This window comes from Wyeomyia smithii, chromosome 1 (assembly GCF_029784165.1).
Source record: "Wyeomyia smithii strain HCP4-BCI-WySm-NY-G18 chromosome 1, ASM2978416v1, whole genome shotgun sequence".
NCBI classification, from domain to species: Eukaryota; Metazoa; Arthropoda; class Insecta; order Diptera; family Culicidae; genus Wyeomyia; species Wyeomyia smithii.
The window spans coordinates 11,732,823-11,749,331 of NC_073694.1; the positions used below are offsets into that span (position 1 = coordinate 11,732,823).

The following is a 16,509-nucleotide window of genomic DNA, read 5'->3' on the forward strand; positions in this document are numbered from 1 at the left end:
GCTCTTTAATTTTGTTGGTGAGAATTTTTAACAGATGCTTTGATATAGCATATTTTCCCTCAAAATGGAAAAATGCCAAAGTCACTCCAATTTTAAAGCCTGAAAAAAAGGATTAAGTTATCGTCCAATTAGTTTACTCTCTTCTATAAGCAAACTTTTTGAAAGAATAATTCTTAAGGGGTTACATCTACCAAATGCTCAAAAAAGCAAGGCTTTTTTCATCATTTTTTTTACAGGACATTTGAGATGTAAGGTATATAAATAATATATCATTGGATTGAGCAACACTTGCAGAATAGAAAAAATATTTTTATTGCTATTTTTGTTACAAAATGACGGCTGTGCAGCGATTGCCGTGAACCGCTTTTTTTTAAAGTTGTTCCGCGGCGAGCAGTAGAAGTCGTGCCCAACTCCACCTATACCCAAAACAAAATTTTTTTCATTATCTACAAAAGTGTCGCTGGTGATTTTTAGAATTTTTCTTCGCAAAATGGCAACGGTTTGAAAAAAAACAAGTTCTGTTTCGACAAAAAGTTAGTTGAAGAGGTTGTGCATAAGACACGACCGCAGAGTTAACGTAGAATACGACAGCCTGCCTTATGTCAATGTATTTCTTGGAATAGGTTTGGGCATACACTCAATTGGGGTTAATTAATTTAATAGTCTCTTTGCTCCAGATGACGTTTGCCTCTGTAGCCGGCACCGCGGTTTCAATTGCTGCCGTATCCAAAACAAGAATTAAATTGAATTGTTTTAAGGCTGTCTTTTGTATCAAGTTGCACTAAGATATCTTAATTTAGGCAGTGCTCGCCACGCACGCTATATAGCAAGCCACACATGCTAGCCACACACCTTATATAGCTAGGGACACACGCTACAGATATTCACACACGTTATGTACACACACCCTATATATACATACGCGTTTCGGGTTGTATTCACCCAACGATATCTTAATTGGATTACCGCTACACAGTGGTTTAAAATAGCAATGTCGCGAACTTAATTCAATAGTCCCTTAGTGTTTCACTTCAGGACTATAGTGTCTTCGAAGTAATTGTTTGTATTGAAATTGCCCACATTATGGTGCTGTGCAGCAAGGGCCATAGCCTACTATGCAAAAAATGAATTTTTTAACTTTTTTGTTTCTGCATAAAACTAAAAGTTGACTTCGGCAAACTTGTAGATAGTTTTATTAAAAACAATTCTGCTAACAAGACTTTTGCTCTATATACTGTAGATTTTAAAAGAACTTAAGTTTCGTATGACTTTGTCTGTAAAATCAGTTTTTTGCTTCTAACTTTTTTGTTTATTTTTTTTATAAACTCATTGTTCTAGAGAATTTAAGGCCCTATCATGTTTAAAAAATTTGATGAAGACACTATGCTGAAATTCCTTTTGGTTCAAAAGATAAAAGCAATATTAACAATGATTTACCCTATTTTCAACTGTGGATTAGAGAAAAAAGGGAACGTCCGGAAATACACACTCACCGCCATTTTGAAGCTTCAGGTTAGTACTACAAAATAGTGGAAGAGTTATTCGTCCGACTTGTCACAATTTTGAGAAAGAGCGTCGTAGTTTTGCGTACTCTTCCTTCAGCGGAACGAGATATATTCATAGTAACACGCTTTTGGACTTTTTGTGTATGTATATGGGTCATTCCATACGAAGTGACCACGGAAAAGAATAAACTTGGACACGACCATCACGGATTTGGCTCAAAGCTGGGGGAATTATTCATCTAGGTTCACTATGAAAATATCCCAATTTTGGTGTCGATTGGAATACCCCCCGCTCTGTGGGACAAAGTCAGGCAATTTTTGTTCAAAATTCCGATTTTCTTTTTTCTTACAATTCATAGATGTAGGACGTCCGCAAAATACTGATAGATGATTTTTGAAGAAAATAAACCAAGGAATCCCAAAAAAATATAATTTTTGACTGGAAGTGTTGCCAGATAGATTATTTCTGTATTTGAAAACTAAATTTACATTTTTCGGCAAATGCAGCCATTTTTATTTTGAATTTGATAATTTCATCGTGTTCCTTGGAAAATTGCACGTAAGAAACAACTATCATCCCGAGGTAATATAAGCCAATCTCGAGCAATTTCAAAACAAACAATTGCTTCGAGGACACTATAGTCCTGAAGTGAAGCACTTAGGGACTATTGAATTAAGTTCGCGACATTGCTATTTTAAACCACTGTGCGCTGGTGGGGTCCAACTCAGATCGAAGGGAAGCCGAACTGAAAGAGGTAGGAACAGCTGCTAACCACTACCACGCCGCTGTCGCCCACTGCTGATCCACTTCGCCTACTGCCATCGGTGTTAATGTCCGCTGCTGCTGCCTGCTGCTAGTAAACTGATTTGCTTGAGGAGAAACAGTCTATATAACAGTCAGTTATATAGCCCAAAGAGTGCATTCCCGGCTAACTAGGTACTCCATTCTGTCGTCCTTTTAAGGGAAAGGCAGCAAGCGACCAATCAAAAGTCGACATTTGCGTTTCGACAATGTTCAACAATTTTCAATATTACAATAGTTTGCTTAAATGATTTTCAAATCGATTGCTGCAAAAATGACACAATTCGGTTGGAAACCTACTGGGTTTAAAACGTTTGAAATTGGACAATTTTTGTGACGCTCTCGATGTTTTCTGTTTTGAAATTGGGTCCCTGTAATTGTTGCCGTAAGACGTATTCTACGTCAAAAATCGACTTTGATTGTTTATAACTTTAGTTGTTGTTGATCAATCGCTAAAATCGTTTGTACTTCACTAGATAATGTAATAAAGAAGCTACAGTAAAATTTCAAGTCATTCGGATGTAAACTTTTTCTCGCCGATTTTGAAAACATGGTTTTGAGAAAAACGCGTTTAAAGTTTCAAAATGCTATAAATCTTAAGAATCGCAATAATAAAGCCCCTAATATTTTCGCCTTCAGTCAGCAATCCCTGCGCCGTAAAGTTGTCCTTCCTGGGCTTTATTTTCCTCTTCTTCCTTTTTTATCTGATCTAAGGCTGCGCCTACCCTCTTTCGCGATATCAGACATGCGATGCTCAGCGACTTTGACGCGGTTGGCGTCCGATCCCACGCAAAACTCAAACTTGTCACTCATATTTAAGTACTTATGAATATAACTCACAGTTGAAAAATATAGAAAAACTCAAACAAAGAACGTACACAACGAGAACGGCTGATCGACTAAACGAAGGGAAATTGTGAGTATACACGTGCTGTAGAGACGCTGTACCGGTCGAAACTTGATGCAGCGACCTCTATACTTCAAATTTGAAACACGATATCGATCATAGGCAACTTCTACTAGTTTACAAAGACTCGAAATTAAAAAAAAAACGAGCATCGCCAAAATGAACGGAAAATGTGATTTTGGAGCACAAAAGTTGTTCGGTAGAAAAATAATTTAAACGAATTTTGAGTTAAGATCAGTACTTGAGCGATGTAGATTTTGATTCTAGGATAGTTTTAGCATGATTCAAACCAATAAAAAAATAATCAAACAAATTTTTTTGGTAGATATTACCCCTTAAGGGGCTATATACCTTTTTAGTTTTCAAAAAACCGAAAACTTTTTTATTGCATTATCTTCAAATACAACATCTTGAGAATATTTTCACAAATTTTCATAAAGATCTGAGCAACAAAAAGTAAGTTAAAGAGATTTGCAGCGCGCCTCGCCACGGCCGCATAAGCTAAACTTGAATCTTTACACGCGATTATCTCGGAATAGTGTTTTTCGAAAAAATGACTTTGCCGTGATCCTGATAGCGGGAAAACTACTGAACCGATTTCCTTCATCTTTTTTTTTCAATTTTCTTTATTAAATTAACCGGTCCTTGAACGATCGCTTTTTGAAACATACAGTTACATTTTGCCGCAAAAAAATTATTAATGCAATTTTTAGCGCTCAAAACGTGCATTTTTTGGGGAAAACGCTCCCGTTTACACTGAAAACGAAATACTCATCGTTCAAGGACACGGCACACTTCTAAACTAATGAAATAATATGAGTTTTTTGATTTCGGTTGACCCGCTGAGTCTCTAGCAGGATCACCGCAAGCCTCTGGAGAAAAATAGCGTTTCAGGGAAACGGCCATTACTCCAGTAATAATTGGTATATCTCAAAATCAAACGTATTTTTTTGTTGTTGATAAACTGTACTTTCAGAAAAATACCACTTTGATGCAATGAAAATGGTGCTATGCACTTGAAAATGAATTCAAACTTCCCTCATTTTTCTCGACCAAAAGCGGGGAAGTCGCTCTAGGAACCAGAAGTGTCAGATCCTGTTGGAGGCTTTGGCAAAGCTCAACTCAGATCTGGCCAACGTTGGGACCAAATGTACATTTAGCAGAAACGGTGCAGAGTCGATCATCGATGTGACGTTCTCCAGCCCAGGACTGATCACGAACTGGAGGGTAGACGATGGCTACACCAATAACGATCGCCAGTCGGTTTGCTTTAGTGTAGAAAACAACGCGAGGCGGCAAGTGACGGGTAAAACTCACACCGTTCGCGGTTGGAAGACATCGCATTTCGATGCCGAGGTATTCGAAGAAGCAATGAGTAGAGAGGGCAATGGAGGCAGTTGGCTCTACCCGACTGCTGACCAACTAGTTACAGTACTATCGCGGGCGTTCGACGCCATCATGCCTAGGACCCGCCAACCTAGGAATGGGAAGCCACCGGCTTACTGGTGGACCGATGCGAAAGCGGACCTCCGCAGTGCGTGCCTCCGTGCAAGACGGAGCATGCAGCGTGCGCGCACAGACAAACAGAGGATTGAGTGCCACGCAGCATTTGGTTCTGCAATATCACTAAAAAGTGCGATTAAGGCAAGCTAGAGGGCTTGCTTCGATAGGCTATGCGCGAGTGCCAATACGAACTCGTGGGGTAACACCTACAGGATCGTAACGGCCAAGACTAAAGGCGCGCTGGCGCCTGCAGAGCGATCACCAGCGATGCTGGAGTAGAGGTGGGCAATCCGCTCACGAACTGATCTAAAGAGCTGGCTCTTCAAAGTGAGTGAGTGATCTATCGCTCTTTTTTAAAGAGCGGTAACTCACCCCTTACTTCAAGCAAAAAGCTGAAGCTGATTTTGTTGATCAGACACCGCAAGCGAGAGCCATATGAATGTTTCACACCCCAAGCGCAAAGCGGCGTACGACACTGCAATAGAACTCCCAGAAAATAGCTACCGCCGGCTGCCTGCTCTCCTATGCATAACCATCCACCAGCCGCGGGAAAAAAATTTAAAATCTACTTGCCACAGTTCACACACAGCACACGGGCTGGCTAACGCCGGGACGCACGCGAAAAGTGGAACGAAAAGAGCGAAAGAACTGGTTCACTGATCTTTTGAATCTATGCAGACAATCCGCTCGCGAGCTGATCAGAAAATCAGTTCTTCAAAAGGTCGAAATCTTCTGATCGCGAGCGGATTGCCTGCGAGCTGAACAAAAGAGCCATCGGAAGAACCAGTTCTTCTGAGAGCGAAAGATTTCGCTCTTTTAAAGAACTGAATCTTTTGAACAGCCTGCGAGCGGATTGCCAGATCAGTGAATCAGTTCTTTCGTTCTTTTCGTTCCACATCCATTCGTGTGCGTACTCGGCGTTAGCCAACCCGTGTACCTGTGTATGGACTGTTGCAAGTTGTTTTTTTTTGCATGCTCTTACGGCTGGCTGGTGGTTGGTTGATGAGAAATGCAGGTCATGCATATCAGGGCAGACGTTTGGTGGCAGCTTGTTTCTGGGAGTTCTATTGTAATTTTGCGCGCGACCTTGCGCTTGGCAAATCGGGTGTAAAGCTTTCACCTGGCTCTTGCTTGCGGTGTCTGATAATTAGCTACGCTGATAAAAACCAAAAATTATGTAGGAACGAAAAGAGCTAGTGAGCTGTTAAAAAGAAACTTCATCTTAGTGAGCGGAACCGCTCTGATCCGCTCACTATAGTGAACCATTTTTCATCATCGGGGGACTTTTTCCACGCCACGAGCCTTGATCTTGGCCTCCGTCAGTCGAGTCTTACGTCCGACGTTCCAGTATCTAAGACACAGACCAGGGATGGTCGGCCAACCTGCCGAACATCCAATCCGTGTGCGACGACAGCCGCGTCGAGATTTAGGGAGAGGTTAGGGTTACGAATGAGGAACTCCTCGTGATCGCCAACTGCCTAAAGGTGAGCAGGGCACCGGGACCGGATAGAGCGGTCGCGCATAATGCTCCGGTGTAAACGCGTCTTCGGCCCGGGTGAGCTTTGGGAGCTTTCGGTGTATTGTGACTTCCAAGGTGTACCAAATCATTTATTTGAAGACTGCTCGCCCGTTGGCAGCGTCGCCAGAACTATTTCGTTAAAATCCGTAGATTCTACGGATTTCCCCTGATTTTCCCTCTTTTCTACGGATTTCCCATATAAATGTTTTTCCGTAGAAGTGAACAAATCCGTAGATCTACGGATAAATCCGTAGATCTGGCAAGCCTGCCCGTTGGTTCTATTCCAGCATGTTGTGATTCAGAGTAGGTTTCGTTCGTTCGATAAACATCGTAATAAGTTGATTAATCACGACAAAAAAACTGGAATTAATCGCGACAAAATATCGTAATTTTTCGCAATAAATATCGGGATTATATTGTTTGGTGTGATACCATGTGATAACGATTGGTAGGTTGCCGAAGATAACTAGAAACATCGATTCTCCTGTATGCAGCGATCGTGGCGCGGTTCTATTTATATCGTCTCCTGGTGGCCGGTTGTCCAGAAACCGAGAAGTAACCATATCGTACGCGAATTGGTGTAGGAAAGATCGCACCATCAACCTCGATGGATCCAGATTATTTCCTTTCCACCAACACTAATTCCTTCCGTTGATACTTGTAGATGATGCAGAGGATTCATCGATCTCTTGTAGCAACAAGTATTAAACTATCACTCCCGAGATCCCTTCCTCATTTGATCTGCATCGGGCGTGGCCAGTTACGTTATTGACCAATGAAAAGAAAGATTACCAGGAGTTGTACACTGAAAATGGCCTGCTACTCCTAGGCACCATTTTGACGGTTCTTTGTACAATTTCAATCGCGTCAATCGCGGGCAACACACGGGCGATCAAATATGCTATGCTATGCTATGCAATTCTAGCATCTTTTGATGTCATGTATTAACATTTGCAGATGATAAAATGAGCATTTGCAGATAAACAACAGTCAGCACATTATACCCTGTTTATTTTTTTTAAATTTTTTCATCTTCAGTGCGAATCGCAATTCCATTGAAATACTCTTTCACATTAGAGAACGTGGAATTTTAAAAACAATATCGGCTCATGGAAACCAAACAACTCGCATTGTCACCATGCGACCATCGAGTGGTAGAAATATCGAATTACCTACTGGGGGTGAGTTTGTATGGGGAACCGAAGGGACTGAAAATTTCATCGAGTTCAGGAAAATATCGACTCATGGAGGTTTGACTGTAATATACAGTGATGACTTAATGCACACGACTCTAGATGACAACTAGCTGTCATGCTATCAATTTCGCTCCTAGTTTCTATCAGCCTTCTTGGCATTTTTGTTATCACGTTTGTTACCTCTTCTATAGTTTTATTGCCGTTTTTGTTATCATATTTTATTCTTTTAATTATATTTTTCTCCTATATTTTCAAAATTTCTATCGTCGTTTGAACCATCCCCGTTGTCATCATTATTGTCATAAATTTTTTTTCCTTTTCCATCTTCATCGTTTTTCCGTCACTCATTTCATTTTTATTGCCATTGTTTTTGCTGTCTGTTTCGTTGTTATTTGTATAATCATTTCTACATCTTTACAACGTTTCTAACATTAACTTTTTGTTATTTTTTTGTATTGTATTTGTATATTTTTGTCACCTTTAAGACAGTTTTTGTAATTATGGTCATAATTTCTTTGATTCTTTATCCCTTAAGATGAGTTGGACATTCTGCAATACACTAAAGTTGCTTTTTACGCGGGATATACGTGCCGCGTAAAAAAAAAACGCTTAAATTTCGGAATCCGCGTGAAAAAAGCCGCTTGAGAAAAAACCAGCGTGAAAAAAAAACCGCGTGAAAAGCGACCTTAGTGTATTTCTTATTGCCTTCTAGCTTTTTACTCTTATGTTAATTTTCAACAATTTTAAGGTCATTTTCAAACTTAAGCTCAAGCCCAAACTATATCAAACATATAAAGCAACATTATATTTATAGGTGACCATTCAAATATTTCAGACTATTTAACACCACATTTTAACATTGTTTTACATTTTTGTTTTCAGGTAAAATCGTCCAGGGTCACCTCGCAGGTCCATCCCTCCGGCTGGCCTTCTCCGACCAGAATCTGCGCAATCTGGTCGCCGAAGTGTCGCTGGCCAAGCCAATCACCTACAACGAAACCGGTTCGCCGCGTATCTGCGCCATCGATTGTGGCCTTAAGCTGAACCAGGTGCGCTGCTTCGTCAATCGGGGTGCCCGGGTGGACGTGGTACCGTGGAACGCGACGCTCGATCCAGCCAACTTCGATGGGTTGTTCCTGAGCAATGGTCCGGGCGATCCGGAGATGTGCCAGACTACGGTGGACAACATTCGGCAGCTGCTTGGGGCGGATTGCATTAAACCGATCTTCGGTATTTGCCTCGGACATCAGCTGCTCGCGACGGCTGCCGGCTGTAGTACGTATAAGATGAAGTACGGCAATCGGGGTCACAATCTGCCCTGCATCCACCGGGGAACGAAACGATGCTTCATGACGTCGCAGAATCACGGCTTCGCCGTTGATGCTTCGGCTCTGCCGACTGGTTGGGAAGAACTGTTCACCAACATCAACGATCACACGAATGAAGGGATCGTGCACGAAAGTAAACCCTTCTTCAGTGTGCAATTCCATCCGGAGCATACCGCCGGACCGGAGGATCTGGAAGTACTCTTCGATGTGTTTCTGGACACGGTTAGAGAATACAAAATGGGAACGACTGATGGTGTGGTGTTGGTGAAGGAGAAATTAATCCACAGCTTGAAGTATCAGCCCAAGCGCGAGATCGACTCCAGTAGACCGAAGAAAGTACTGCTGCTTGGTTCGGGTGGGTTATCTATCGGCCAAGCCGGTGAGTTTGATTATTCGGGATCGCAAGCGATCAAGGCAATGCGGGAGGAACGCATCCAGACGGTTTTGATCAATCCTAACATCGCCACCGTTCAAACCTCCAAGGGTCTAGCAGACAAGGTGTATTTTCTACCGCTGACACCGGAATACGTGGAGCAAGTAATCAAGGCAGAACGGCCGGGAGGGGTCCTGTTGACGTTCGGAGGTCAAACGGCCCTTAACTGCGGAATCGAGTTGGAGAAAGCTGGAGTTTTCGAGAAGTATAAGGTTAAAATCATGGGCACTCCAATCCAATCGATTATCGAAACCGAGGATCGTAAGATTTTTGCCGAGCGAGTTGCGGAAATCGGCGAGAAAGTGGCGCCTTCTACTGCGGTATACTCGGTGCAGGAAGCGATCGAAGCTGCCGATAAGATCGGTTATCCGGTTATGGCGAGGGCTGCCTTTTCGCTGGGTGGTTTAGGATCCGGATTTGCTAACAATCGCGAGGAATTGAAACTCTTAGCAGTGCAAGCGCTTGCCCACTCCAACCAGCTGATCATCGATAAATCGCTGAAGGGCTGGAAAGAGGTCGAGTACGAAGTGGTCCGTGATGCGTACGATAACTGCATAACGGTGTGCAACATGGAGAACGTGGACCCTCTGGGAATTCACACCGGTGAAAGTATCGTGGTTGCTCCGTCGCAAACACTGTCCAACCGTGAGTACAATATGCTGCGATCGACCGCGATCAAGGTAATTCGCCACTTTGGAGTCATTGGCGAGTGTAACATCCAGTACGCACTGAATCCGTACTCGGAGGAATACTACATCATAGAGGTAAACGCCCGACTCTCCCGTAGTTCGGCTCTCGCTAGCAAAGCGACCGGCTATCCACTGGCTTACGTGGCTGCTAAACTATCGCTTTCGATTCCACTACCGGAGATTAGAAACTCCGTCACTGGCGTTACAACAGCGTGCTTCGAGCCAAGTTTGGACTACTGCGTAGTGAAAATGCCCCGTTGGGACCTAGCCAAGTTCACGAGAGTCAGCAAGCACATTGGTAGTTCGATGAAGAGCGTTGGGGAAGTGATGGCCATTGGGCGAAAATTCGAGGAAGCCTTCCAGAAGGCACTGCGCATGGTGGACAATGTTAACGGGTTCGATCCGTACCTGGAAACGGTCAACGAGCAGGAGCTGAAGCAACCGACCGACAAGCGAATGTTTGTACTGGCGGCGGCCCTGAAGGCCGGTTACACGGTGGAACGGATCTACGAGCTGACGCAGATTGATCGGTGGTTTCTGAGGAAGATGAAGAACATTATTAATTTCACCGACCGACTGGAAAAGTTGTCCAGCATTCCGGGCGGGGAGTTGTTGTTGGAGGCGAAGAAAATCGGATTTTCCGATAAGCAGATCGCTGGACTGATCAAGAGTACGGAGCTGGCGGTTCGAGTACAGCGGAAGGAAACGGGAGTGCTGCCGTTTGTGAAACAGATTGACACGGTGGCGGGGGAATGGCCTGCTTCTACTAACTATCTGTATATGACTTACAATGCGACGGAAAATGATATCGATTTTCCCGGGCAGTACACGATGGTCATCGGCTCTGGAGTGTATCGGATTGGTAGTTCCGTTGAGTTCGATTGGTGTGCGGTTGGATGTTTGCGAGAGTTGCGCAACCTGGGGCGAAAAACGATCATGGTTAACTACAACCCGGAGACGGTTAGTACCGATTATGACATGTGTGATCGGCTGTACTTTGAGGAGATCTCTTTCGAGGTTGTGATGGACATTTATGATGCAGAGCAACCGGAAGGTATCATCCTGTCGATGGGTGGTCAGTTGCCGCATAACATTGCGATGGATCTACATCGGCAGCAGGCGAGGATTCTGGGTACCACCCCCGAGTCGGTGGATGGTGCCGAGAATCGGTTCAAGTTTTCACGAATGCTCGATCGGAAGGGTATTCTGCAGCCCCGTTGGAAGGAGCTCACGAATCTAGAATCGGCAATCGAATTTTGCGAAGAAGTTGGCTATCCCTGTCTGGTGCGACCTTCCTACGTGCTATCCGGAGCGGCGATGAATGTCGCCTACTCCAACCAGGATCTAGAAACCTACCTGAAGCACGCATCGGACGTCAGCAAGGAACACCCGGTGGTAATTTCTAAATTTTTGGTTGAAGCAAAAGAAATCGACGTGGATGCGGTTGCTGCGGATGGGGAGATCCTGTGCATGGCAGTCAGCGAGCACGTGGAGAACGCCGGGGTGCATTCCGGTGATGCAACGTTGGTCACTCCACCGCAGGATATCAACGCGGAGACGCTTGAGCGGATAAAACAGATCGCACGCGACATTGCGGCCCTACTGGATGTTACCGGACCGTTCAACATGCAGCTGATTGCCAAAAATAATGAGCTGAAGGTGATCGAGTGTAATGTGCGCGTTTCCCGTTCGTTCCCGTTTGTGTCTAAAACGCTGAATCATGACTTCGTGGCCATGGCTACCAAGGTGATTGTGGGACTGAGTGTTGAGCCGGTGGATGTCCTGCACGGGTGTGGAAAGGTAGGGGTGAAGGTGCCACAGTTTAGTTTTTCTCGGTTGGCTGGAGCGGATGTGATGCTGGGTGTGGAGATGGCATCAACTGGCGAGGTTGCCTGCTTCGGTGACAATCGATACGAAGCGTATCTGAAGGCAATGATGTCTACCGGATTTCAGATTCCGAAACGGGCCATTTTGCTGAGTATTGGAAGCTTCAAGGTAGGCCGATTAGTGAGCTAAGATGATGGGAAGTGAATTATTAATTTGCCCCGTTTTCGTTGCAGCACAAAATGGAACTTCTGCCGAGCATTCGGGTGCTGCACAAGATGGGCTACAAGCTGTACGCTTCGATGGGTACCGGAGATTTTTACACCGAGCATGGAGTGGATGTGAGTTTTTTTTTTAATTTTCTTCATTACTCGTTTTGTGCGTGGCGGCATTCGAAATACGAGGATGAAATGTTTCATTGAAATATTCTTCGGTGAAATGTTTCAAACCCAGACTGACGCTTGCATTGCAATCGAGCAAGCGGAGTTTTTACCATGGAAAATTGCAGGGGGGATCTATCTGTCAAACATCGTGTAACCAACATATTCAGCAACATGGCGTTTGTTTTGGTTTTTGTTCTTTTTAGTCATGAAATTGATCGGTGTGATATATTATAGAATTGGAACGTTTTTTATCAAAACGCGAGAAACCGCGGAAAACTTTCATGAATGTGTTGTGTAGTGATATTTTTCTCCCATTTTTGTTCATAGTTACAAACGTCATGGACCAACAAACGTCATGGACCAGAGTTGATCTGCGATAACGCACACATGTATGAAATTTGACAGCAGTGAATCCCCTCTGGAAAATTGCTTTTACTCTATGGTTTAAATTGATAGTTGTTCTTCTTCAAGTAAACAAAAGTAGCATTATTTACAGTGTTTTCTAAGTTGATAGTAAAAAAATAATAGATGGAATTGTCTATTCGTGTTTGATTGTTGCAGTTCAAATTAGTAAGTACAATTGCTTCTGGTTATTTGGCTCCAGGGGAAAAATTCATTTAAAAAAATTTCAGTTGTGTTCAGACTCGAACTTATAATTGGGTTGTTTAGCTATACCAGTTTTTATATCATCTGAAAGAGCTGCATTTTCTAAGCAAACGTTATTTTTAAAAAAATTCTATGCTTTTTGAATTTTTAAATTCCGAATCAAAACAGTCAGTGACAGTTCGCCCACCAACTGTCTTTGTAGCGATTTGGAACGATTTTTATTCTTAATTTAAAAATCGAAGAACAATAATATAAAACTTAAGAAAATCACGTTTTGCCTAGAAAATTACACTCTTTTAGCTGATATATATATAAATCAGAAATCCCAAATAACCCAAATTGATCGTTCGGCAGAGGTGTCTTAATGTTTGAGTTGTTAAAAACAAACCTAGGCTTTTCAGACGTTTTGTTAGCGTAACAAAAACAACAACAAAATAATAAAACAAATAAAAATAAGTTACCATAAGCAAAACAATTTAAAAAAAAGAGTGAATAAAAATAATTTTGAATCAACGAAAACCAAAGGATAATATTCAAAAAAAAGCTAGGAAACGGAAAACAATTACAAATTATTTGTAAAAACATCGAAAATCAAACAAATAAATCAATAAAAATGTTAGATGAAAAAGTTGGTTGAACTTGAAAAGCAGACGGACATATGAAACGAAATGTAAATCACTCTTTTTAACAACAAAACGAAACAAATTGAAATAAAAACATTTTTATACTAATGAGCAAAATCATTTCAAATGACCTGTAAATACGCGAAAATTTAATCGACCATTTTTGATTTGAATGAAACTTTGCACACGTATTTGGCTTAGCAAACTGAGCATGCAACAGCCGCTCTCCACGATTTTTATGGATTACCTGATATACAATATCACATGGCGGGCATTTCGTTTCAAATATCAAACTTTTTCTCCAACTATAACTTGTTACTAATAACCACTCTGGGTAGCCATGATTTTCAATTTTCTGGCAGGTCGCACGAAAAACACTATAGCTATCCGACACGAAACAAATCCCACAAAATGTGCTATTGATTTACATTTCTATCGGCTTAAATTTACGGTTTTCGTAACGACACACAAAGATTTTTCGTTTGATTCAGCAGGCACAAATATATTAAGTTAAAAACTATGAGAAAAGGTTAAATAAACAGAGAGCAAATTCAACACGAACTAACAAAAACAAAACAACTGACAAAAACTATATTAATAGCATAGTGCATACGAAAAAAAACGAAAAAGAATGCGCGATATTTTCGGGAAACAAAGACCACAAAATATAAAAATATCAAAAAGATTGAGAAGGTAAAGTCGCCAGGCTAAATAAACGTGAAATCGGCTAACCATTAACTTTAGCTTTTATTGAAGTGAATAAATTGTGAAAACATCAAAAAACGCCAAAAGTTTGACGACTAAAACTATCTAAGCTTAAAAAGACAAATAATCGAAAAACAGGCAATTTTCAGTTGGAACAGTGAAAACAGTAAAATAGATAAAAAATATCTGGAATAAATAAACTAACAAATGTATTAAAAAATCCAATAATACAATAATAATAACATGATTTTAGCATCACAGTCAATTAATAGGTTAAAAGTTGGAATGTGAATATTCGGGAGATTTGCTAAAAAGTTGAACAGGTTGTTTATAAGTCACGACCGCAAAGTTAACGTAGAATACGACAGCCTGTCTTATGTCAATGTATCTCTTGGAATAGGTTTGGAAATACACTCAATTGGAGTTGATTAATTAAATGGTCTCTCTGCTCCAGATGACGTTTACCTCTATAGCCGGCACCGGTAACGACAATGAACAACAGCAGAAGCTATGTGCAGCTATGCGGTTTCACTTGCAACAAATAATAAAATTTAATGGAAAAAAGTCAAATCCCATTCAAGTTACATCAGGTGTTCCCCAAGGCTCCCACTTCTTTTTATTTTGTACGTAAACGACATTTTCTTCATCCTCAAAAATATCAAAGTTCTAATATATGCCGACGACATGAAGCTGTTTTTGGAAATAAAAAAGAAGACCACAATGTATTTCAGAATGAAATCCACACATTTTACATCTGGTGTAAGAAAAGCCTACTTGAATTAAATGTAAAAAAATGCAAAGTAATATCCTTTAGCAGAAAATTAACAACGCCCAAAATTGTAATCGCATTTGGGGATCAGAATGTGATGAAATGAGATAAAGTTAGGGATTTAGGAATAATCTTAGATTCTAAACTTAATTTCATCGACCACTATAACACTATCATACACAAGGCAAGCAGCATGTTAGGGTTTATCAAACGCTTCTGCTACAATTTTCAAGACCCGTACACTATCAAAACTTTGTATATTGCCTATGTGAGGTCAATACTGGAATACTGTAGCATTGTGTGGTCTCCTCGTCCTGGCGTGCATGAAGAAAGAATAGAATCAGTACAAAAGCAATTTCTACTATATGCTCTTCGTAAGCTAGGTTGGACCGCACATCGTCTTCCGTCATATGAAGCACGCTGCATGTTGATTGACATTCAAACATTAAAAGAACGGCGAGAGTACGCGATGGCTTCATTTGTAAACGATATCGTTTCGCAGAACGTTGACTCAGCAGTACTGTTTTCTAAATTGAACTTTTATGTACCCATTCGACAACTTCGACACCGTAGTTTATTTGCTCTTAATCATCACCGTACGGAATACGCAAAAAATTGACCTATAAACTGCCCATAATCGCATAATTGTAACATTCGACATTTTATGGATTTCGTGCTTTTAATTGGGAAATTTATAAAATAGTATGTACTTTTTAAATCTGAAAAAATAAAAAATATGCTTATGTTTGTTTGAAAAAAGTCGTAAAAATACCAAGTTGTTTTGTCACATAACGTAAATAACCGCATAATTGTCACACTACTTAACTTTTTTTGGTCAAAAAAACTTCCATCCAATCCACATCTGCATCCTTTGAAACTCGAAAATTATTCTGGTCCGGTAACCAACTAACGGTGATCCGTTTCTGATGTTCAGCTCATGCTCGTTGAATACAAGAAAAACTTCATTTCAACTGTGATATAATCTAAAAGTTGGTTGAAAGTGAAGACATGAAATTACAACAGTGTGTGTAGTTGAGGATGAGCAATAGAATAAGGCGGCATTGATACGATATAGATTGTGGAACAGTACCACCGTCCCTCGTAGTTTAATTGGTCAAAACACCATGCCGGAGACAGGGAGATTGCGGGTTCAAGTCCCGTCGGGATGCGGTATATTTTTCTAAATCTGTATCATATATCCAGTTCGCTAAATTTTCGTTCTCTCTACTTCATATACTGTCTGCTTAATGAACTTGCGTGTTCAACAGGAAAAAGCCGTTGTTAAAAATAGAAATTTAGTTCGAAAAATGAAAGTATCATAGCAAAAATTTCAACCTTTTTGACTTTAAAAGTAATGTTCGTTGTATATGTAGTGTAAAGTGGTGCTTTCTTCATGATACTAAGTTTGTTTGAACTGTCTATTTGCAAGAATATATTGGGAACAAAGCATTTAAGGTCAAAATATAAAAGTGTCATTTGCTCGAGCAACCAGTTTTGCAAATGTTACAAATTTGCGATTATTAACAGTAAATAGTATGATGAATTCTTATAATCAACACTGCGAAGCCATTGACTTTACGATGTCCCGTTATAAACTGAAACAGTATTTCAAGTCCTTGAGACTGAGGACACAAAATTAATTTGTTTTATGTTCGTGTATAGGTTAGAAACTTCCCAGATGGTCTCGAGGTACGATGCTGGCCTAACAAACCAGTCG

The 16,509-nt window shown here is 41.1% G+C and overlaps 1 protein-coding gene across 1 annotated transcript in view; it reads left to right on the forward strand.

The window, feature by feature from the left end:
* Nucleotides 1-16,509, forward strand: part of LOC129717457 (CAD protein) — a 107,199-nt gene that overhangs the window by 54,231 nt on the left and 36,459 nt on the right. Inside the window, exons 3-4 of the mRNA XM_055667357.1 lie at nucleotides 8,315-11,877; nucleotides 11,943-12,047. Of these exons, the coding sequence (XP_055523332.1) occupies nucleotides 8,315-11,877; nucleotides 11,943-12,047 (3,668 nt within the window). The remainder of the gene's footprint in view (nucleotides 1-8,314; nucleotides 11,878-11,942; nucleotides 12,048-16,509) is intronic.